Source organism: Phocoena phocoena, chromosome 14 (assembly GCF_963924675.1).
Source record: "Phocoena phocoena chromosome 14, mPhoPho1.1, whole genome shotgun sequence".
In the NCBI taxonomy this organism is placed as follows: domain Eukaryota; kingdom Metazoa; phylum Chordata; class Mammalia; order Artiodactyla; family Phocoenidae; genus Phocoena; species Phocoena phocoena.
The window spans coordinates 44,589,280-44,614,398 of NC_089232.1; the positions used below are offsets into that span (position 1 = coordinate 44,589,280).

Genomic DNA, 25,119 nt, shown 5'->3' on the forward strand with positions numbered 1-25,119 from the left:
TTTTTAGTTTTGTGGGTTCTTTCATGACAAGAGAATAATCATTCTCAATTATATTATTCCTGTACTATAAATATTCATAGATGGATACACAGCTAAAAGAGATATATATATATAGAATGGGTGTGTGTGAACAGGACTTCTTTTATTATCAGTCCCTCTAACTTAATTGCTGCCCTGTGGCCGATCTCCTGCCCAGCCCCATCCCCCCTTCTGGCCTGACCCTGGCTGAACCTCCCCTCGCCCAGGGCAGTCACTGCTCCGAGGCCCACATGGGGCATCCAAGCCTGTGCAGCGTCAGCCCCTGACCTTGTCAGCCAGGTCCCAGATTCGGGCTGTGCCGTCGTTACTGGCAGAAATGAAGATGTCCTTGGAGGGGTGTGTGGCCAGGCCCCAGATCTCCCCTTCCATGTGTCCATCAATCAGGATGTTGGAAGCAGCATTTTTTTCACCAACTTCAATGATTTCTCCATCCTTGGTTCCCACTAAAATCTTTCCCTGTTGTTATCAAAACACTATTAGAAGAAAGACAAACACTACAGGATCCCACTCATGTGAAGTACCTAGAATACTCAGATTCATAGAGACAAAGTAGAATGGTGGTTTCCAGGGGCTGGGGAGATGGGGCAAAGGGAGTTATTGTTTATTAGACACTGAGCCTCCGTTTCACAAGATGCAAAATGTTCTGGGGAGGGGTGGTGGTGATAATTGCACAACTATGTGAATGTATTTAATACCACTGAATTGTACACTTAAAAATGGTTAAATGGTAAATTTTATGTTCTCTATATTTTGTCACAATTTAAAATAAAATAATATAAAAAAACACTATTAGAGTAACTTGGGAAAGTGCCTTTGCTGGCACTGGTATTAAAATAGGAAGAGCCAAGAAGTGTTTTGTTCTTAGCCACTGATTTGCCATCTTTAAGCGAGCCCCTCACTTGGCCTGTACTCCCCCCGCCACCTTGGGGAGAGTTCCACCAGAGCTCTCCATCATCTCATCTCTGCTGAATGGTCCAGTGATTGCAAGCTCACTGCAGAGCAGGGCAGCCAGGTTCTGCTCTTGGACAGCCCAAACTCTTCCTAAGTTCTTCCTCGCACTGAACAAAATCCATCTCCAGATGACTTCTAGGTTCTGGGCCTCGTTCTCCCTTCATCTCCTGTCTGTCTAATTACCCTTCCGGATGATTGTTGTGTATCTATTTAAAAACAAAATTCCCAATTTCCAATTATGTAGGTTCCAAGTCAGGTTTGCCTTTTTAGTGGAGAGCATCTAGAAAGCAAATTCTTAGACTGATACCAATTCCAAAATATAAATACAAGGTATTAAATAGAGGTTAAGAGATTTGTTTTCAAGGGCTTCAGAATCTCCTGGGGACTTAAAAATAAAGAAGAAGAAAAGGAAAACACACATCAAGGTCAAGGCCCCACTCCCGAGATTCTGACTTGGCGGCTCTGGATACGAGCCTGGATATCCATGTTTAAAAGACAAAAACAAAACTCCACAGTTGTGTGTGCTATTTCGCTCAGGTACAACTTGAAAACCAATGGCTTTGAGTCAGACAGTTTGGCAGTCCTTCCCCTTCCCGGCTGCGTACCCTTGGGCATGGGCAACTACTTAATATCCCTGTGCCTAAAATAGCATTGTCTATAATAACAGCAGCTAACATCTACCGACTGTGGCCATGTGCCAGGCATAATGAAAGACGCTGTGCATGTATGATGCATGCAGTCCTAACAACCCGTGTGCTGGACACAGAAAGGCTAAGCAACCCTGCCAAGGTCACACAGCCAGTTCTACTGGGTGAGTCACTCTGCACCCAGGTCTGTCTGACTGTGCTAAGCTGCTTCCCCTCTGCACTAAGTCACACCGGGAGGCTTGTTCTAAGGACTCAACCACTCAGCACAGGGCAAGTGTCCAGCTGGGAAGGTGCTGGATGAATTCTGGGCGTCGCTGGCAAAGGCCCGCCCCACCCGGTGCTCACTTTGCCGCGGCACACGGAGCGCACACACTCCACCAGCTGCCCCGTCTCCAGTTGGAAGGCCCGGCAGCGCTTCATCTCCTGGTCCCACAGTTTCACAGCACCTCCTTCTTTGGTCCTGAAAAAGATCAAGAACTTAGCACGTTAGCCCTCATCCTAAGACCGCCCAGGACCCTCCGCTGCCCTCTCTCCCTGTCATCTCCGCAAGGTCCCATCCCCTCATCCCCAGGCCCAGCAGGACAGACCCTCTGGGGTGGCCCCTTTCATAAGCCCTGCTAATGAGCTACCAGAACCCCTTGAACCTGCAGATTTCCTAGACTGCTTTCAAATGCCACCACTGTGGGAGGAAGGAGAATCGAAACCTAAAAAAATCAAGCTATGTTTTTATTAGATCGAACGACGAAGAGAAATGTTTCTCCCACTTTGCAGCTTGGCTTTCACATGGTCCCGGTCTGCACTGGACGTCCGCCCTCTTCTCACCCCTCCTGCCTCCTCCCAAAGAGCCACTGACAGTAACACCTAATGGACAGCACAGTCACCTGGTCTGTTTGAGAACACCTCTCTGGTTTTTCAACTACCAAGGCACCACCTCTCTGACCCTTACTTCTGAAGCTTCTGACCCAGGGCCCTCTGGGAGAGACGGCAGACTCATCTCCGTGATGCAGAAAAGACAGGAGAGTGAAAAATCTGCATTTTCTCCAAGTTGGAGATGCTTCTGTCAGTTTCTCCCAAGACAATCCAAAAAGACCAGTTGTTCCCAGAGGAGTTCGGGCTTACGGCCGCTCTTTTCCACCGGTCACTATGAGCCCGTCCCGAAGGGTTGTGTACATTGTGAAGACGGGGCCTGTGTGAGCCTTGGCCACCAGCCGGACAAGGAAGTGGTCCTTCCACACGTAGACGTCGCCGTTGATGGCACCCGTGAAAGTGAGGTTGTTCTGTAAACAAAGGGACACCTTCCACACCAGGACACTTCCTGCAGCCCTCGAGAGGGTTCCCTCCCAGCCACCCACTCCACTGCTAAGGCACCAGAGCCGGAGAAACATAAACACACTCAAATTGACCTTCTGTGCCAAGGGAAGGCGAAAGAATTCTCAAAAGAGCGTATGGTAAGGAAATCACCTAGCTTTGCGGTGTTAGTTTTGGGAACAGTTGATTTCCCCACTGAGCACAGCTCCGCTTTTTAATGCACTTCCATTCTGTGAGCAGCCTCAGGTGACTGCAGGGAAGGGCGGGACCCCAGTCTTCAAGGAGACTTTCCTGGCCTCATCTACAAGGAGGGTAAATCCACACCTGGAGGACCAAGAGTTGGCTGTGTTCCAAAATTTCCCCAGGGGAGCTTGTGTTGGCTGAGGGCAGCGCACAGCCTGTGTGAAGGTGTCAGGGGATTTATGACACAGGAGGACTGGGTGGAAAGGGATGCTGTCCAGTGGTGGAAATGCCCCTCAGCCTCTGTGGCCATCTAGCCCAGTCGGACAGGCCTGCAAGTCAATCTAGCTCTGGAATAATGAAACTCCAGCCCTGGGTCGGGGTCCTGCTTTTTTCTGATTAGCATTTTGAGGGGAAAAATACAGCCAACTCACCCATCTGTGCTAAGGAAACAAAACAGTGGTTGCAAATAATCCAGTAAAGGAGATCTGTGGAAATGGCTTCCTTGCTGTTCACAGCTTCTAGGATACACCTGCCCCCCCATGCCCATGCCCAGGGGTTCAGGGTCCCGTCGGGAAGCTTCTGCTGAAACTCACAGCACCGAAGGCCACGGAGAGCATCGTCTGCATCTTGGCAGCCTCCATGGACCCGATGACCCCTTTCTTATAAAGCAGGGCACTGCCTGCCAGGGTCCAGAACTTCATGTGCTTGACTCCGACAGACACAAACTGCGTGTCTGAGTCAGGGCGAAACTCCACCACGAATATGCGCTCCAGGTGGCCCCCTCGGCTAGCAACCTTGGCACCTGCGAGGGTGAGAGAGTCTGGTGAGGTGGGTTCTACGCTCCCGGGCCAGGCAGGGGAGCTGCAGCCCAGGACAGAGGGCTCTCTGTCCCAGCAAGGCCCAGGGCACACTTCTGGTTCCTTCTTCAGCCGCCCCCTCCCACCTTCAAACACTACTCCCTGGGTGGGAAAGAGACCTTGTCTGGGAAATTTCCAGAGCAGCAGGTGCTGCTAACAGAACCCCCAGCCTAACTGTACCCTGTCCCCACAAGCCACGAGCCACATCCAGGCATCTGTGAACAGAGGAGGAAAGGATGGCCCAGGAGACAGAGGTTTCCAGATACGAGAAAAGGGCAAAACAGCTTAAGGGCATCCCCCGCCTTGCCACCTCCAACAGGATTCACCCCACAGGAAGCCGCAGCCTCCCCACAGTGCCACTGGAGACACATTCCTTCAGACTGTTGTTTTCTCCAAAATTCCTCTGCTTTTAATTTCTTTAAAAAGTTCCCCACATTCCTTTTTCTTTCATGGTTTTTAGGTTTAAAATGCTTACCTTTTATATTACTAGTTCTTTCCCTCAGCCTATTTCTGTTTTTGATTTCTGTCCTGAGTTTTATTTAACCTTTGTCTTAATCAAATCTCAGTTCCACCATTTATCTGCACAACAATTTTGGAAAAATTATTTTAACCTCTCTGTGCCTCAGTTTCCTCATCTGTAAATTGGGGATAATAGTACTTCCCACTTTATAAGGTGTTTATAAGGTGTAAGCAGTACAGAACCCTCTTTCACCTCCTTTTAAAATCTCTGAGCTTCTAGTCTTATCCCATCTATTTTTATCTCATCATTATTTTCCAGTCCTTGAAATTTTATTTTTTTAACATCTTTATTGGAGTATAATTGCTTTTCATTATTGTGTTAGTTTCTGTTGTATAACAAAGTGAATCAGCTATACGTGTATATATATATATATATATATATATATGTATATATATATATATCCCCATATACCCTCCCTCTTGCATCTCCCTCCCACCCTCCCTATCCCATCCCTCTAGGTTGTCTCAAAGCACCAAGCTGATCTCCCTGTGCTGTGCAGCTGCTTCCCACTAGCTATCTACACTACCAAATGTAAAATAGATAAGTTCATGCCACTCTTTCACATCTTCCCAGCTTACCCTTCCCCCTCTCCGGGTACTCAAGTCCATTCTCTAAATATGAGTCTTTACTCCTGTCTTACCCTTAGGTTCTTCAGAACCTTTTTTTTTTTTTTTTAAGATTCCATATATATGTGTTAGCATACAAGATTTGTTTTTCTCTTTCTGACTTACTTCACTCTGTACGACAGACTCTAGATCCAGCCACCTCACTACAAATAACTCAATTTCGTTTCTTTTTATGGTTGAGTAATATTCCATTATATATATGTGCCACATCTTCTTTATCCATTCATCTGTCGATGGACACTTAGGTTGCTTCCATGTCCTGGCTATTGTAAATAGTGCTGCAGTGAACACTGTGGTACATGACTCTTTTTGAATTATGGTTTTCTCAGGGTACATGCCCAGTAGTGGGATTGCTGGTCACATGGTAGTTCTATTTTTAGTTTTTTAAGGAACCTCCATACTGTTCAACACTGGCTGTATCAATTTATATTCCCACCAACAGTGCAAGAGGGTTCCCTTTTCTCCACACCCTCTCCAGCATTTATTGTTTGTACATTTTTTGATGATGGCCATTCTGACTGGTGTGAGGTGTTACCTCATTGTAGTTTTGATTTGCGTTTCTCTAATGATTAATGATATTAAGCATCCTTTCATGTGTTTGTTGGCAGTCTGTATGTCTTCTTTGGAGAAATGTCTCTTTAGGTCTCCTGCCCATTTTTGGATTGGGTTGTTTGTTTTTTTGATATTGAGCTGCATGAGCTGCTTGTATATTTTGGAGATCAATCCTCTGTCAGTTGCTTCATTTGCAAATATTCTCTCCCATTCTGAGGGTTGTCTTTTCATCTTGTTTATGGTTTCCTTAGCTGTGCAAAAGCTTTTAAGTTTCATTAGGTCCCATTTGTTTATTTTGGTTTTTATTTCCATTTCTCTAGAAGGTGGATCAAAAAGGATCTTGCTGTGATTTATATCATAGAGCGTTCTGCCTAAGTTTTTCCCTAAGAGTTTTATGGTGTCTGGCCTTACATTTAGGTCTTTAATCCATTTTGAGTTTATTTTTGTGTATGGTGTTAGGGAGTGTTCTAATTTCATTCTTTTACATGTAGCTGTCCAGTTTTCCCAGCACCACTTATTGAAGAGGCTGTCTTTTCTCCATTGTATATTCTTGCGTCCTTTATCAAAATTAGGGTGACCATATGTGTGTTGGTTTATCTCTGGGCTTTCTATCCTGTTCCATTGATGTATATTTCTGTTTTTGTGCCAGTACCAAACTGTCTTGATTACTGCAGCTTTGTAGTATAGGCTGAAGTCAGGGAGCCTGATTCCTCTGGCTCGGTTTTTCTTTCTCAAGATTTCTTTAGCTATTTGGGGTCTTTTGTGTTTCCATACAAATTGTGAAATATTTTATTCTAGTTCTGTGAAAAATGCCATTGGCAGCTTGACAGGGATTGCACTGAATCTGTAGATTGCTTTGGATAGTAGAGTCATTTTCATAGTATTGATTCTTCCAATCCAAGAACATGGTATATCTCTCCATCTGTTTATATTATCTTTAATTTCTTTCATCAGTGTCTTATAGTTTTCAGCATTCAGGTCTTTTGTCTCCTTAGGTAGGTTTATTCCTAGGTATTTTATTCTTTTTTGTTGCAAAGGTAAATGGGAGAGTTTCCTTAATTTCTCTTTCAGATATTTCATTATTAGTGTATAGGAATGCAAGAGATTCCTGTGCATTGATTTTGTATCCTGCTACTTTGCCAAATTCGTTGATTAGCTCTAGTAGTTTTCTGGTAGCATCTTTAGGATTGTCTATGTATAGTATCATGTGATGTGCAAACAGTGACAGCTTTACTCCTTCTTTTCCGATTTGGATTCCTTTTATTTCTTTTTCTTCTCTGACTGCTGTGGCTAAAACTTCCAAAACTATATTAAATAATAGTGGTGAGAGTGGGCAACCTTGTCTTCTTCCTGATCTTAGTGGAAATGGTTTCAGTTTTTCACCATTGAGAATTATGTGGGCTGTGGATTTGTCATATACGGCCTTTATTATGTTGAGGTAAGTTCTCTCTATGCCTACCTTCTGGAGAATTTTTATCATAAATGGGTGTTGAATTTTGTCAAAAGCTTTTCCTGCATCTACTGAGATGATCATATGGTTTTTCTCCTTCAATTTGTCAGTATGGTTTATCATATATATGGATTTGCCTATATTGAAGAATCCTTGCATTCCTCAGATAAACCCCACTTGATCATGGTGTATGATCCTTTTAATTTGCTGCTGGATTCTGTTCGCTAGTATTTTGTTGAAGATTTTTGCATCTATATTCATCAGTGATATTGGCCTGTAGTTTTCTTTCAACATCTTTGTCTGGTTTTGGTATCATGGTGATTATGGCCTCGTAGAATGAGTTTGGGAGTGTTCCTCCCTCTGCTATATTTTGTAAGAGTTTGAGAAGGATGGGGTTAGCTCTCCTCTAAATGTTTGATAGAATTCGCCTGTGAAGCCCTTTGGTCCTGGGCTTTCATTTGTTAGAAGATTTTAAATCACAGTCTCAATTTCAGTGCTTGTGATTGGTCTGTTTATATTTTCTATTTTTTCCTGATTCAGTCTTAGAAGGTTGCGTTTTTCTAAGAATTTGTCCATTTCTTCCAGGTTGTCCATTTTATTGGCATATAGTTGTTTGTAGTAATCTCTCATGATCCTTTGTATTTCTGCAGTGTCAGTGGTTACTTCTCTGTTTTCATTTCTAATTCTGTTGATTTGAATCTTCTCCCTTTTTGTCTTGATGAGTCTGGCTAATGGTTTATCAATTTTGTTTATCTTCTCAAAGAACCAGCTTTTAGTTTTATTGATCTTTGCTATTGTTTCCTTCATTTCTTTTTCATTTATTTCTGATCTTTATGATTTCTTTCCTTCTGCTAACTTTGGGGTTTTTTTGTTCTTCTTTCTCTAATTGCTTTAGGTGTTAGGTTAGGTTGTTTATTTGAGATGTTTCTTGTTTCTTGAGATAGGATTGTATTGCTCTAAACTCCCCTCTTAGAACTGCTTTTGCTGCTTCCCATAGGTTTTGGGTCGCCGTGTTTTCACTGTCATTTGTTTCTAGGTATATTTTGATTTCCTCTTTGATTTCTTCAGTGATCTCTTGGTTATTTAGTAGTGTATTGTGTAGCCTCCATGTGTTGTTTTTTTTTTAACAGTTTCTTTCCTGTAATTGATATCTTGTCTCATAGTGTTATGGTCAGAAAAGATACTTGATATGATTTCAATTTTCTTAAATTCACCAAGGGTTGATTTGTGACCCAAGATATGATCTATCCTGGAGAATGTTCCATAAGAACTTGAGAAGAAAGTGTTTTCTGTTGTTTTTGGATGGAATGTCCTATAAAAATCAATGAAGTCCATCTTGTTTAATGTGTCATTTAAAGCTTGTGTTTCCTTATTTATTTTCATTTTGGTTGACCTGTCCATTGGTGAAAGTGGGGTGTTAAATTTCCCTACTATAATTGTGTTACTGTCGATTTCCCCTTTTATGGCTGCTAGGATTTGCCTTATGTACTGAGATGCTCCTACATCGGGTGCATAAATATTAAAAATTTTATATCTTCTTCTTGGATTGATCCCTTGATCATTATGTAGTGTCCTTCTTTGTCTCTTGTAATAATCTTTATTTTAAAGTCTATTTTTTCTGATAAGAGTATTGCTACTCCAGCTTTCTTTGATTTCCATTTGCAAGGAATATCTTTTTCCATCCCCTCACTTTCAGCCTGTATGTGTCCCTAGGTCTGAAGGGGGTCTCTTGTAGACAGCATATATATGGGACTTGTTTTTGTATCCATTCAGCCAGTCTATGTCTTTTGGTTGGAGCATTTAATCCATTTACATTTAAGGTAATTATCAATACGTATGTTCCTATTACCATTTTCTTAGTTGTTTTGGGTTTGTTATTGTACGTCTTTTCTTTTTCTTGTGTTTCCTGCCTAGAGAAGTTCCTTTAGCATTTGTTGTAAAGCTGGTTTGGTGGTGCTGAATTCTCTTAGCTTTTGCTTGTCTGTAAAGGTTTTAATTCTCTGTCGAATCTGAATGAGATCCTTGTTGGGTAGAGTAATCTTGGTTGTAGGTTTTTCCCTTTCATCACTTTAAATATGTCCTGCCACTCCCTTCTGGATTGCAGAATTTCTGCTGAGAGATCAGCTGTTAACCTTATGGGGATTCCTTTGTATGTTACCTGTTGCTTTTCCCTTGCTGTATTTAATTTTTTTTTATATTTAATTTTTGATAGTTTGATTAGTATGTGTCTTGGCATGTTTCTCCTTGGATTTATCCTGTATGGGACTCTCTGTGCTTTCTGGACTTGATTGACTATTTCCTTTCCCATATTAGGGAATTTTTCAACTATAATCTCTTCAAATATTTTCTCAGTCCCTTTTTTTCTCTTCTTCTTCTGGGACCCCTATAATTCAAATGTTCGTGCATTTAAAGTTGTCCCAGAGGTCTCTGAGTCTGTCCTCAATTCTTTTCATTATTTTTTCTTTATTCTGCTCTGCAGTAGTTATTTCCAGTATTTTATCTTCCAGGTCACTTATCCATTCTTGTGCCTGTTATTCTGCTATTGATTCCTTCTAGAGAATTTTAAATTTCATTTACTGTGTTTTTTTAATCATTGTTTGTTTGCTCTTTAGTTCTTCTAAGTCCTTGTTAAACGTTTCTTGTATTTTCTCCATTCCATTTCCAAGATTTTGGATCATCTTCACGATCATTACTCTGAATTCTTTTTCAGGTAGACTGCCTATTTCCTCTTCATTTGTTTGGTCTGGTGGGTTTTTATCTTGCTCCTTCATCTGCTATGTGTTTTTCTGTCTTCTCATTTTGCTTAACTTACTGTGTTTGGGGTCTCCTTTTCGCAGGCTGCAGGTTCTTAGTTCCCGTTGTTTTTGGTGTCTGTCCCCAGTGGGTAAGGTTGGTTCAGTGGGTTGTGTAGGCTTCCTGGTAGAGGGGACTGGTGCCTGTGTTCTGGTGGATGAGGCTGGATCTTATCTTTCTGGTGGGTAGGACCGAGTCTGGTGGTGTGTTTTGGGGTGTCTGTGAACTTATTATGATTTGTCAGTCTCTCTGCTAATGGGTGGAGTTGTGTTCCTGTCTTGCTAGTTGTTTGGCATGGGGTGTCCATCACTGGAGCTTGCTGGTTGTTGAGTGGAGCTGGGTCTTAGTGTTGAGATGGAGATCTCTGGGAGAGCTCTTGCCGATTGATATTATGTGGAGCTGGGAGGTGGAGCAATGTCCTGAACTTGGCTCTCCCACTACTGAGGCTCAGGCCTGACACCCGGCCAGAGCATGAAGACCCTGTCAGCTACACGGCTCAGAAGAAAAGGGAGAAAAAAAGAAAGAAAGAAAAAAGTAAAACAAAATAAAATCGTTATGAAAATTAAAAAAATTATTAAAACAAAAAATAAAAAGAAGAGAGCAAGCAAGCCAATAAACAAATCTACCAATGACAGTAAGCTCTAAATACTAAACTAAGATAAACATAAAACCAGAAACAAATTATATGCAGAAAGCAAACCTCAAGTCTACAGTTGCTCCCAAAGTCCACCACCTCAGATTTGGGATGATTCATTGTCTATTCATGTACTCCACAGATGCAGGGTACATCAAGTTGATTGTGGAGCTTTAATCTGCTGCTCCTGAGGCTGCGGGGAGAAATTTCCCTTTCTCTTCTTTGTTCTCACAGCTCCTGGGGTTCAGCTTTGGATTTGGCCCTGCCTCTGTGTGCAGGTCACCTGAGGGCATCTGTTCATCGCTCAGACAGGACGGGGTTAAAGTAATAGCTGATTAGGGGGCTCTGGCTCATTCAGGCCAGGGGAGGGAGGGGTACAGATGCGGGGCGAGCCTGGGGCAGCAGAGGCCAGCGGGACGTTGCACCAGCCTGAGGCACGCCGTCCATTCTCCTGGGGAAGTTGTCCCTGGATCACAGGACCCTGGCAGTGGCGGGCTGCACAGAGTCCCGGGAGGGGAGGTGTGGATAGTGACCTGTGCTTGCAAACAGGCTTCTTGGTGGTGGTAGCAGCAGCCTTAGCGTCTCATGCCCATCTCTGGGGTCCGCGCTGATAGCCGCGGCTCGCGCCTGTCTCCAGAGCTTGTTTAGGTGGTGCTCTGAATCTCCTCTCCTCGCGCACCACGCAACAACGGTCTCTTGCCTCTTCGGCAGCTCCAGACTTTTTCCCGGACTCCCTCCCGGCTAGCTGTGGCGCACTAGTCCCTTCAGGCTGTGTTCACGCCGCCAACCCCAGTCCTCTCCTTGGGATCCGACCGAAGCCCGAGCCTCAGCTCCCAGCCCCGCCCGCCCCGGTGGGTGAGCAGACAAACCTCTCGGGCTGGTGAGTGCTGGTCGGCACCGATCCTCTGTGTGGGAATCTCTCCACTTTGACCCCCGCACCCCTGTTGCTGCGCTCTCCTCCGTGGCTACGACGCTTCTTCGCCGCCGCTCCCTGTCTCTGCCCACAAAGGGGCTTCCTAGTGTGTGGAAACCTTTCCTCCTCCACAGCTCCCTCCCAGTGGTGCAGGTCCCGTCCCTATTCTTTTGTCTCTGTTTTTTTTTCTTTTGCCCTACCCAGGTACGTGGGGGGTTTCTTGCCTTTTGGGAGGTCTGAGGTCTTCTGCCAACGTTCAGTAGATGTTCTGTAGGAGTTGTGCCACATGTAGATGTATTTCTGATGTATTTGTGGGGAGGAAGGTGATCTCCACGTCTTATTCCTCTGCCATCTTGAAGGTCCTCCCTTGAGTTTTTAATGTTTATTTTAAACTTTTCTTTCCATTTTCTTCTTATCCTTAATGTCTTAATTCCAACTTCCTCTTAATCAATCTCCCTATATTATTTACTCACATACTTTTTTTCTTCCCCTCTTCCTTGTCACTTGTATTTATTTACTTTTAAATGGCTATTAGAGTACTGGTGGGTTCTTAACATGGCTGGGCCTGTAGCCGGCCCTCAGACACTCCCCTCCTGGAATCCCTTCCCAGGAATGGCTGGGGAGACCCTCAGATTACCTCTCGGGGCAGTAATTCTCTCCCTGCAGATGGAATGCCTGACTTACTGGAACAGATTCCTCACTACCTAGGGCTCAGAGCTTTTAAAAACCATGGTCCCCAAGGATACTATAAACTAATTTAAAAAACAAACAACAGACTGGAAGAAAACATATGCGATGCTTTAAAAGACAATCAGTAAAGAGCTACAAAGCATAAGCAAAAGACAACCCTCCCACCCACAATAGAAAAAGGATTTGAACAGCTGAACTGCCGAAGAAGCAATGTAAGTGGCCAATAAAGAGATGGAAAGAGGATTAATTTCAGCAATCATGGGGAAAATACAAAATAAATAACATGTACATTTCTTCTAATCCACTGTTTGCTTTTGCCTTGTTTTAATCTCATGTACACTTCTAATTGTGAAGATGCCTGTCTCACTCTTTGCACTGGCTTCCAGGTTGCTCAGAACAAATTTCATACAAGTATCTAGGACCTGACAACATGCATTTTATATATTAAGCTCATTTTTTTATTCCATTTAATTTTGTTTCACACACACAGACACACACACACACGCACATACACACACACACACACACAAGGGTTCCACAAGATAATTTGTTAAAGACAAATGAGAAATGAATAATACGCTCTCCAATGATAACAAAGAATGGATATAAACCTCCCTCAAAACTACATTATCTGTAAGCAGGACTTTAAGTGAAGGCAAAAACCACGCATAATCAGCTCAGAAGAGCTGCTGGTTGGTGTCAGGCTATGAGACATGATCGCTGACTTAGAACCCTTCCATACAGACAAATTCTGGTTCCAACAAAGATAATGGGAGAAAATTACCAAAGGGAAGACTTCTCTTTTTCCTGGGAGCTTATTTAAAAGTCCCGGCTCTACCAATCCACTTGGGGAGTCAGAAGGGGCCCTAGGTGAGCAAGAGACAAGGCAGGGATAGGTACTGTGCTGGGGCAGGTACTGTGCTGGGACAGGTACTGTGCTGGGGCAGGTACTGTGCAGGGACAGGTACTGTGCAGGGGCAGGTACTGTGCTGGGACAGGTACTGTGCTGGGACAGGTACTGTGCAGGGGCAGGTACTGTGCTGGGGCAGGTACTGTGCTGGGACAGGTACTGTGCAGGGGCAGGTACTGTGCTGGGGCAGGTACTGTGCTGGGACAGGTACTGTGCAGGGACAGGTACTGTGCTGGGGCAGGTACTGTGCAGGGGCAGGTACTGTGCTGGGACAGGTACTGTGCAGGGGCAGGTACTGTGCTGGGACAGGTACTGTGCAGGGGCAGGTACTGTGCTGGGGCAGGTACTGTGCAGGGGCAGGTACTGTGCTGGGGCAGGTACTGTGCAGGGGCAGGTACTGTGCTGGGACAGGTACTGTGCTGGGGCAGGTACTGTGCTGGGACAGGTACTGTGCTGGGGCAGGTACTGTGCAGGGGCAGGTACTGTGCTGGGACAGGTACTGTGCAGGGGCAGGTACTGTGCTGGGACAGGTACTGTGCTGGGGCAGGTACTGTGCAGGGGCAGGTACTGTGCAGGGGCAGGTACTGTGCTGGGACAGGTACTGTGCAGGGGCAGGTACTGTGCTGGGGCAGGTACTGTGCAGGGACAGGTACTGTGCTGGGGCAGGTACTGTGCAGGGGCAGGTACTGTGCAGGGGCAGGTACTGTGCTGGGGCAGGTACTGTGCTGGGGCAGGTACTGTGCAGGGGCAGGTACTGTGCTGGGACAGGTACTGTGCAGGGGCAGGTACTGTGCTGGGACAGGTACTGTGCTGGGACAGGTACTGTGCTGGGGCAGGTACTGTGCAGGGGCAGGTACTGTGCTGGGACAGGTACTGTGCAGGGGCAGGTACTGTGCTGGGACAGGTACTGTGCTGGGGCAGGTACTGTGCTGGGACAGGTACTGTGCTGGGGCAGGTACTGTGCTGGGGCAGGTACTGTGCTGGGACAGGTACTGTGCTGGGGCAGGTACTGTGCTGGGGCAGGTACTGTGCAGGGACAGGTACTGTGCCTGAGATCATGCACAGATCTCCCTCTGAGATCACGGGACTCGAGAAGCCCTGGATTGGAGAAGTGCTTCCTCTGTGCCTGCCTGGCTTAGCATGCCCCAGATACAGGCGGCCTGGCTGGAGACAGACCTCATTATTAACTAACTGGATCCGCTTTTGCCACCCTGAGAATATACATGCAAGACTGCATATATTTGATCCAAAGAAGGCTGTAAATTTAGTAGCAGCCTGTGTGCATGCACATATTGGGGGAGGACAAGATAGAAATCTTGTCACATTAAATGTAAGCCTTAATTATAAGGTGAATCCCCATTTCAAAACTGTTAATAAAAAGTTTCTAAGACTATGGTGATAAAACCCCATCCCAGTTCCTGTAAGAAGGCAATCAGGGTGACAAAGCTGCAGCAGGATCCAGGGTTCACCAGACAGACAAGGAAGTTTGGGTGGGTAGGTAGGTGATTAGGACAGAAATGGTGGAGGCTGCTGCCTCCTGTCTGAGGAAGGAGCCAGCCAGCACTGAGCCACTGTCCCAAAGCGCCCAAAGACCCTTCACTGACCAGCTCAGGACTCCAGAGGCCACGGGGTCCAGGGATGCAGTGGCAGCTGACGAACAGCTTCTCCAGGATCCCAAGAGCCCTGGTTTCTGCTGATGCGGCAGCAGTGCCTCTGGTGGGCCGTGGAGTGAGGCAGATCTAGGTTGGAGCCCAGCCCATGCCACAGACAACCCTCCCAGAGGGACAGAAAGCCCGCTTCCCTTACCCTCCTGCCAGCGCCAGACGGTGATGGTGTGCTCGGGGTCCACGCCCACTGACACCAGCAGCTTCCCGGTTGCGCTGAAGTTGATGTAATTCACCCCCTTCGAGTGGAAGCACCGCAGCACGGAGAGGGTGTGTTTGGTCATGGCGTCCCACACGTGGATGGAAGGTGTTGCTCCTGAATGTGGGAGGTACGACGAAGAGCTAAGGCTGGGGAATGGTGGAGCCAAGGCAACGCTGACGCTCACCTAAAAGCTGCTTTAGGACAGGTGTTCGGGGCGTTACAGTGACGGGGGCTAAGAGACCTATGGCCTGGCCTGGCCGGAGGTGAGAGACAACGGGAAACATCTGCTGTGCTTTCAGAGGCAGAGACCTAAGGGTGTTTATGTCCAACACACACACTCGAGGTGGAGTTTACACAAAGGAAACTGGTGAGGTCAATGATTTGTATCTGCAACTCAGCCAGGTACAATCAGCAAACGAGGTACATCGACATGGTTTTGCTGTGCAGATTCAAACTACTCACAGATGGAACAGCCTTACCTGGGGTCTCCGTAATATCACCTGCATTGGATGAGCAATGGCAATGAGGAAGCGTCAAGGGAAAACAATAGCTAAAATAAGTCATGTTTCTAAGAGTGAAGCACTTAACACCAGCATCAGAAAGTTCCAAATTAAATTTTAAAATGGGCATGGGTTCAATGAAAACAAGCAGGAAGATATGTTTGGAAAAATTGCCTTTGAAATGACAGAGTTAAAAGAAAACCACCACCACTCTTCACAAATGTGAATCAGTTCACATTTGTCATTGGCATTTTCCTAGGGTGAGAAGAGCCAGGCACACATATTGGAATCTACCCTTGCCAAGCGCAACCTCCAGGCTTCAGATGTGGGGCTCTTCACTTGACACCTGGGCTCTGAAAAATTATTCTCACAAGTCCCCAGGGATGGGGGCCATCCATTTATTTGGATGATGAGGCTCTGGTCTGACTTAATGGTCCTAAGGTCACCAATCACTGGTTGTGTCAACTCAGGCGACACAGATACATTCAGGGCTCAAAAAATCAAGAGTGACATCGAGAAAGGGTGGATACCAATGACCTGCCCGCTGCCTCCCCAATAACTGCTGCTAAGTCAACGTCTCTGCTCAGCTGGGAGAGCCTCGGCGGCTGCAGGACCCTCCTACCTATCTGGCTGGTGGCCACCACGTTTCTGTACTTGGGGTGCTGGTTCACCGTGAGGCAGAGGATGTCATCCGTGTGCTCCAGGTAGAAGCTCTGGCTCCCTAGGAGAGACGGGGCAGGGTGAGCAGGGGCCTGAAAGAGCTCTTGGGGCAACCCCAAAGCTTTGTGTGAGTCTTTGGAAAGGCCTTGCAGAGGCGAGAGCTTAAAGTGCCGAACTCTCACTTTCGGAATCATCCTTAGGGAGACGGGAGATCCTTTTTTACATTGACACATTCTGTCCCAGGATCGGGAGGAGAGCTGGTGTCTGTTATCTAATCTAAACACACAAGTTCCACTTCAATCCTTCTGCACCCTGTGTGGTGCCACAGCACAGCCCAAGTGCACAGGCTTCCAGAGTCCAGAACGGTTCCTCCTCCTGCAGCCCAGGACCCACGGCTTCTCAGTGTCTCTTCCTCTGGGCAGGGCAGGGAGGGGGCACCTGGAGATAGCGCTTTGCTGAGCAAAATGGCACTACGTACTAATTGGAAAGGGAAGACTAAACAGGAGAGTACTTAGGAAATCCCTTTTAATCATCTTTATCTATCAAAGTGCTAATCTCCTGAGTGCCTGGATAGCACAGGTGATGGCTTCACCCCCCTGAAGCCCTAAGTCAACATGTGTCACAGGAAGTGGAAGAAAGGACAGGAAAATCTTTATCGTCTATCGCAGCAAACAGTTTGCTGACTGCCCAAGTGGTCACTGTAAACCCACCCAAATGCACAGGAACTGAGAGGTGAGTGATGGCATGGAATACAGCACATTGCTACTAACCTGGTAACATGTGGCTAGAAAACTGAGCAAAATGTATAGAAAATTCCAAGGCCCCCCTCGCCCCCAAAAAACAAATCACTATGTGCCCAGTGATTTTACTGTCTAAAAAAATCTATCCATGAACTACAAAAAACTATGAAGGAGCATAAAACTTTGAGGGGAAGAAAAGGTTTGTTTTAAGATATAAAGCAAATAAAGGCAACATGTTACCGTGTTTAAATCTTATGGTAAAAATAAATAAAGGCAACATGTTACTGTGTTTAAATCTTATGGTAAAAAAAAAATTTGCTTTAAGATATAAAGCAAATAAAGGCAACATGTTACCGTGTTTAAATCTTATGGTTACCGTGTTTAAATCTTATGGTCTATTAAATTAGTTTCTGAATGATTCTTTTTGCTTGAGGTGTTTCTTTTTAAACTTTTTTTTAAATTTAAGAGTCATTCTATAGTTAAGGGACATTTTAGGTATTTTTGTTTATTGTTCTCATTCTCATTGTGAATGTGGTTAACTATTCAAAACAAACAAAACTTGAAAATCTAAGTTGCTAAAAATTTTGGTGACTGTTAAAAATCAATGAGAAAAGTTCCCCCATTTTTTGTTCTTGGTTACTGTCTATAAGGGTTTCTCTACTCCCCACACCCTCCTTCTGGCTTCCCTCCATCCCTCTCGGCCTCCGTGGAGCTGATGGGAACACCGACACCTCCCTTCCAGGGCCTGAGATGAGATGTGGCTGGGTGAGGGATAAAGAGAAAGAGGGTCTGACTCTGTGAACGTGGGCCTGAGCATCTTCCAGGACTAAATGGCACCAGTCTGGAATGGAGTGGAATGGCTCTAAAGGGAAGAGAGAGCTTATGCTTTGGGGCATCTAACCAGTGGGAAAGTGCATAAAAGGGCTAAAATAAAAGCCTGTGTTCAGATGGCGGTTTCTCCCCACCCATTTACCTGTGGACAGGTTCTGAACGATGCCGGCCGCGGCCGCGTGGAAGATGATGTCAGCACCGTCATTCAGGTAATGCAGGTTATTGCGACAGTCAAACCCTCTGTAGCCAAACACGTGGTCGAGAGCCAGCTCCTACATTCCCACACAAGGATGAAAGGGTCCTTAGAGGAAGTAACGGCACAGGAACAAACCCACGCTTCGGTGACACGCATGTCATGGGAACCATGAGGCTGGTGAGACAGCCAACCACTCACTCCTTGACCAGCTGGGGATACAGTGCAACCCTTTCTTTACTTCCTTGACATAACAGGGGGACAGGCTAACATGTAGAACTACAGTGAGTTTTCGAAATAGAAAAGATTTGCTTCCTTGCTTCTCAGGTGAGGCAAAGCCTACCAAGGTGGTATCTGGTAAAGGGTACCCAGAAGTTTTACGTCTGCGCCTTGGCAGGTGCTCTCGAAGGTGAGCTGAATGGTGTCTCAGAGCTCTGCTCTGATTCGCCCAGATGCAGCAGGGACCGGCAGAGCACAGCACTGAGGCAAACGCCATGCTCATTCTGTTGCTTGGTGCTTGCCCTACAAAGTTTCTACACCATCTACATTCTTTTCTCCCCAACAACTAGATACTGTTCTAGGTTTACGGTCTTTCTCTTCTTCCTGTCTTGTCTTCCATGACAAAAGCAGTGACTGATTCAGATCAGCTCTGTTCTTAATTTGACTTGACACACCTGTATTGTTGGCAGCTCTTCTGCACTGGGCACTTTGCTGGTTGGGGCTTGGGGCGGGGGAGGGATACAAGATTAAGAAGATGTGGGTCCCTTTTCTCTAGGTTCCCTGATTCTAGCCTTTTCTCTCTCCAAAGCTTGCGAATTGCAAACATCAGATTAATTCTAAAATACCACAACACCTCCTTACTCAAAAGCATTCAATGACTTTCACTACCTACGGGTAAGTCCAGACTCCTTAAGTTGGCACAATCAGGCCCTATTCTCACATCTCCTGTGACCCTTGGTCAAGCTGACATGTCCATTTAGCTCACATATCAGGAGGTTTCCTATTTTTATGACTCTTTTTTTAAAAATTGTCTCTCACCTGGAAAGCCCTTCTCCTCCTTTCAACTGAGCGAGCGGCTACCCACCTCTAGTCTCTTCCCCACCCCATGTGTTTCCCAGAAACCGCGTGTGTAATATGTGATACCCCAGTCTAGGTGGACAACTGACTCAAGCTGGGCCAATCAGATAGTTTCCGCCAGGAATTTATAATTGAGGACCCTGGTAAGAGATGTAAAACTTGGGCACTGGATAGCACCACAGTCTACTAAAGAAGTTCAAGAAGTCTGCAGGAAAAGAGACGAATGCATCAGGCATGCACGAGGCCCTGCTGGGCAGAAAGAGGCACCATCTTGGCTTAGGGCAGCTTTTCAGCTCCTGGACCCTGTCTTTCCTGAAGTTCAGCTGTATTTCTTGACCTGTGCTGTGTTCTATGATAAACCCCCCGCAACATATTTCCCTTTTCCAATACAAATGTTTCAGATAGATTTTCCTGCCTCAGGAGTTCGGAGCACAGCAGAGGAGAGAGATGAGTAGGGAACTACTGTAGTAGAGCCTGACAAGGGTGTGGAGGAGGGGGTGTGGGGAGGGTGGAGTACAGGAGGGTTAGGGCGGGGAGCATCAGGGAAGATTGCACAGAGAAGGGCTTGGAAGGGTGGGGTGTGGGGAGGGAAGAGGAGGAGGCTTCTCAGCATAAGGAGCTTGAAATCACAGGGGCCTGAAAGTACCAGGCAGCCTCAGAGAACATTCATGGCTGTGGGGTTAGAGACATGAGTTGCAGTGGAGAATCTCAGGTGATGAGCTAGGAAGGGGGCTCCTAGGTGAGGTTCTGAAACCATGAGCTTGGATCCCATCAGGAATGTGGGAACCTCCTGGGTCTTAAAGCTGGGGTGAGGCATAAAGAGTTGTATTTTCAAGAGCTAACTCTGTGGGCCGCAAAGGCATGTGTCAAAGAGGAAAGGGAAACGTCTGGAGGCAGAAAGAACAGTTAGGAGGCCTCTTTCAGAAAACAGCAGGTCCCCTGGAGCTGCCATCCTAACAACTGAGTACAAAGCCCTCTCCACTTACTGGCTTGGTGATCTTGGGCTGGGGCCTAACATATCACTTGACTTCTCTGAGCTATAGTGTTCTCATCTGTAAAATGGAACAATAATGGTAACCACCTTGTAGGTAGATGTGAGGCATGTGTGAAATACTTGGTGGGAAGTATATATACAGCAAGGTACTGGCACACGGCAAGGGCTCAAACAACATTAGAGACAGTGAATAAGCCTGCACTCTCTATGCACCCCACTCCCTGAGTGGTACTAGGTACAGGGAAAAGGGGCCAGGTCTGGGACATTTTTGAGTTAGTACCCATAGGACCTGGGAAGGGTCTGAAGGAACCCTTCAAGGCAGGGCTGAAAGAACGTGACCCAGGGGATGTGGGGATGGGACTCTGGTCACTGCTGGGGGACACAGTACTGTGTGGAAGGGAGAGAGGATAAGGGAGAGCCATCGGGTCCAGTTAGGGTCACTTGAAGGCATCTGTGGCAGGGGTCCCCAACCCCCAGGCCACAGACCAGTGCCTGTTAGGAACCCGGCCACACAGCAGGAGGTGAGCAGCGGTGAGCGATAGAAGCTTCACCTGTATTTACAGCCGCTCCCCATGGCTCTCATTACCACCTGAGCTCCGCCTCCTGTCACATCAGCAGCCGCATTAGATGCTCATAGGAGCGCGAACCCTGCTGTGAACTGTGCATGCGAGGGATCTAGGTTGCGGGCTCCTTATGAGAATCGAATGCCTGATGATCTGAGGTGGAGCTGAGGCAATGATGCTAGCGATGGGGAGCGGCTGCAAATACAGATAATCATTAGCAGAGAGGTTTGACCGCGCAGAGACCGTAATAAATCAATTGCTTGCAGACTCATATCAAAACCCTATCAGTGAGTGGCAAGTGAAAACAAGCTCAGGGCTCCCACTGATTCTGCATTATGGTGAGTGGTATAATTATTTCATTAAATATCACAATGTAATAATAATAGAAGCACACAATAAGTGCAATGCACTTGAATCATCCCGAAACCATCTGCACCTCCCCCCGCATCCGCAGAAAAACTGTCTTCCACGAAACCAGTCCCTGGTGCCCAAAAGGTTGGGGGCCGCTGTGTGGGACTTGCAGATGGTGATGTCCACCAGGCAGATCTTAGAACATCGATATCAGATTAAAAGCAAAATAGTTGAACATCCTCACCTCAACCAATTTCTTTTTTTTGGTGATACTGTTCTTCTGGAGTTTCTCAGGCTGGGGAGCTGCTCTGCTAACGGGTGGTCTAGAACAGAGAGGGGCCAAAAGAAACACAGTGTTGAACAAAAGGCAGCAAGGTTGCTTGTCCAGTGAGGTCAGCTAAGACCAGAGCCAGGCTCTCTCCCCTCCCCCACTTGGAGGACCCCACGCCTGGGTTTGATCTGTCCTGCCCCCTCCCTCCCCCCCACCCCCCACCCCAGGAAAAGCTGTTTCTGACATTTTGGATCCTGGATACACAGGCACCGGGTTGGGCTTCCCCACACGTAAGGCATCAGAGCCAGGGTCAGTCCCTCTCTCCTGGGAGCCAGGAAGAAGGCGTGAGCCAGAGGGGCTGGTCTTAAAACTAAAGAGGAGCCTAAGTCTGGGAAGGAAGAGGCCACACTTCCTGAACCCACCGGCCATTCTTCAGACAGGGATGTACCAACACCGTTCAGAATTAGGTGGCCAGAGATCATGGTGTGTTGTGAAGTAGGACTTATAAGCCATGCCTGGGAACGGGCCCTGAAGGCCAAGTGCCCAGGTCATTCTTGCCACACAAAAGGGCACGTAGGAAGCAAAGGCATGAAAGACAGAACAAACTCCTCCACTGCCCTGTCCCTCAGGGTCATGGTCTGCATTCATCTGCTACCACCATGCCCAAGGTTACTTTTCCCTGCTTGGTTTTGGAGATCTGGGCCTCCAATTTTAATTAAGAGATTTCTTTAATGGGTAAGCCCTCAAGGACTTGTATATGAGGAGGGCGATCTTTTGGTAACAGCGACTTCCCTCAAATCAGACTTCTCTCAGAGTTTAGGGGCCCAGGGATGGACAGGTGGGACCTGCATCTGCTCCCACTGCTTGCTCAAATCCATTAGCTACGGCTCTTGGGCTATGCAAAGAGAAAGGATTACCTGGATCCCCTTGCGAGCAGCACACAAAAGCCAAGTGAGAAACTTAGTACAGGTCAGAGCCACACTAGCAAGCACCTCATTCATGCACAAGCATCGTCCAAGTGAACAGACATTCCCGTGTGGCACACACCATGCTTCCCGAGCATGCCAGCAAAGAGCTAAAACAGAAATGAAAGAGTGCACCGCTCTGCAAATTCAGAAAGCTCATACCCTGGCGTCTCTGGGCAAACTCTGCACTAAAGCGCCTACAGGATAGGGAGAAAAAAGGAAGCCTTGTCACTGCTTCCGCACCCTCTACGGACTTTGCCAGTGCGCCTGGGGCCACTGCTTATTTTAGAGTGTGCTGGGGAGAAACTTGTTGTCAGAAGAACAATCACATCCTCCTGGATGTCATTGGGAGTTAGGCACAATGGCTGCTTTGTTTCTGACTCAAGTTCAACTAATAATTTAGCCTAATCATTCGCAGTGTTTCTTGGGAGGGCAGCTTGCCTGCTGGAAGGGCTTGCGTTTTTGTGCTGGGGAGAAACAAGGTAGCTTTATTTTCTCAGAAACTCTTCAGTCAAAACATGTTATGTAATCATAAGTGATAATTGGACCAAATGGCATCACAATCACCACCGGAGAATGGGGAGAGAGCGCGTCTCTGCAAAACGACACCCCCGGCTGATATCATCGCCGCCAAATTGAGCAAAAGCGGGAGGCCGGGGGCAGGCCAGTTTTCACAATTAGACTGTCTTCGCATTAATTATCGCTTCCCGGGACATCTGCTCTTTCTTCTGTTTTAGTGGAACTTTTAAATGAAATCCGTGGGTTTCTTCTTCCACCTAAGGTCTTCGAATGTATGACAAAAGCAAGCCAAGGTCTGAGATGGGAGCAAGGGGACGCTGGGACTAGAGCACGGTTCATAAGGCAGAATTTGAGATTACACGCAGGGCTCGTTTTCAGGGCATACACAGGTTGTATAATATGTCACATATTATACAGTGTATACAGAGTATGCATACAAGCACAACCACTGTGTATTTATATATACAGGAGATTGTGTATATATATACACGTAGAGGCAATCCGATGCTTTTTTTCACCTTGATTTTCAGTTAAAAACTGAAAAGTAAAGCAATCTCAGAATGTTTCTTTCTTATTTCACAAGCATGTTTACAGCTGTATTGCTTCAAAACGGAAGATGAGGGGGCAAAAGGCAGAAACCTGCATTGTGGCAAATTCAGCAGAGTATAAGTATAGACCCTTCACGGTTGTGAATTCTGCATGAATGCTTAGTTCTAGATGCTCATTGAACACCTGGGCTTTTGCAGAGTGCTGTGCATACTTACTTGACAATTCCCTGCCTCCAAAGGAAAGCAAGTTAAAACACAATACAAGCATTAAAGGCTTCTTTCCAGGCATCTATAAACAGGGTTCATAACATCAGATGTGGTAGGGACTGCCAACAATTTCAAACACAGCCAAACACTGGAGGTTTAGCATTTTTCAGTGGATCTAAATCCTTCCAGATTCAGATTCCTTTGGAAACGTGACTCTGAAAAGCTTTGCTGAGGTGGGAAAGAGTAGAGTGTGTGAGAACATTCACTCACTTTTCAGTCCAATAAACTCTTTATAGCTGGTTGTTCCCAGCTGGCACACAGGACAGGAGAGGGAGGAGGCCGTGAGTGCAACTGGGAATCAGCAGGGAGGTGCAGAGAGGTTAAGGGCTGGGAAGGCGAGCCGTGGGGGGAGGGGGAAGGAGCAGAGACACGAAGGGGCCTCATGGGGGCAAGTGGGGCTCTAAAGAGACTCTGGGAAACAAAGGAGAAAGAGTTTCCATTGGGAAAGAAATTTAAGGAGGGAACCTGGCAAGAGAGCAAGCGAAGTGGATAATCAGGAGAGAGGAGGAAGGACAGGCTTGAGCTTGGAGAGGGCGGGAGTGCAGCTATTCAAGTAAGAGAGGGTGGAGGAGAGGCCTGGGAGCTCAAGTGTGTGATGTGGTGTTAAGTCACGAGGCAGCCCTATTCCTCCCCAGTGCTGGGGGTGCAAGCTGCTGGAGACCCACCGCACTCCCCTGAGTGGAGTCACCACCCCAGGCCCCATGTTTCCTGTGGGCATGGAAGGACCGTGACGGGTCAATCCCGGCTGCAACCCCACTGCCCAGCAGCTCGGCTGCTGAAGAGAAAGCTTAGACACACTTGAAGACGTGTGAGTGTTACCCTGACACAGGCTCTCACCCCACAAAGGGCCCCAGGGGTGGCCAGCGTCCAGGTATTCACCTCCCCGCCCATCGCCCCTCCCTGGGGTGCTGGGCTGGCAAAGCAAGGGGTGGAGCAGAGTACACGATGACCTGAGATGCACAGAAGAGGGTTCAATGCCAGGGCTCTTGGGGCAGCTTCTGAAGTGACTGAGGAGGTCAAGGAAGTCAGTCACAACCCAAGACGCGCGCAACGTGAGAGCCAACTAGGGAGGAAGGCTCAGAAAGCCTGTGAGAAACAAAGTCATTCCAAGCAGCTTCTATAAAGAGAGGTGCGGGTGTGGAGGAACTCAGCTACATTTAGCCAAGAAATGCAAGTTTGGAATTGTTTTTAGTGTAGTTAGTCAGACCATGTTCAAAGTGTCCTTGGAGGAAACGTAGCTTTCTTCAGATTCCAAAATGTGCTATCAAAATGCTCTAAGAGTTTTCAAAATGTCTTGGGAAACCCAGCTATCCTTGATCCTGGTTCCAGGTGGGAACCAGTGGGTGACGTGAGCACTGTTTTAGAACTGTCCTCCAACAAGATCTATCACCCCCATGGATGGGCTGCAGGGACTCAGTGAAACCCCTGACATTCATGCCAAATTGTTTTGTACATGTACATTTTTTCTGGGGAAAGGAGGCATGTTTTAATTATATTTTCAAAGATGTCTGGAGGGAGAGAGAGACAGACAGAGAGGGGGATTGGGATCAACTAAGAACCACTGCTCCAGGAAGAGTCCAGGTTTAAGAAAAGTCTCCAAAGCCATGGGAGCTCTCTATTATCAAAACAAAAGGAACCGGATTCTGTTCAATGTATTCCCATGTTTTCTAGAACCATCTGTAGAGCTGCTCAGCGAAGAAC

At 46.7% G+C, this 25,119-nt stretch overlaps 1 protein-coding gene across 1 annotated transcript in view; it reads right to left on the minus strand.

The window, feature by feature from the left end:
* Positions 1–25,119, minus strand: part of EML6 (EMAP like 6) — a 322,870-nt gene that overhangs the window by 6,638 nt on the left and 291,113 nt on the right. Inside the window, exons 28-35 of the mRNA XM_065890822.1 lie at positions 21,093–21,171; positions 17,813–17,942; positions 16,062–16,160; positions 14,880–15,053; positions 3,722–3,930; positions 2,757–2,914; positions 1,983–2,097; positions 307–495 (exon numbers count right to left, since the gene is read on the minus strand). Of these exons, the coding sequence (XP_065746894.1) occupies positions 307–495; positions 1,983–2,097; positions 2,757–2,914; positions 3,722–3,930; positions 14,880–15,053; positions 16,062–16,160; positions 17,813–17,942; positions 21,093–21,171 (1,153 nt within the window). The remainder of the gene's footprint in view (positions 1–306; positions 496–1,982; positions 2,098–2,756; positions 2,915–3,721; positions 3,931–14,879; positions 15,054–16,061; positions 16,161–17,812; positions 17,943–21,092; positions 21,172–25,119) is intronic.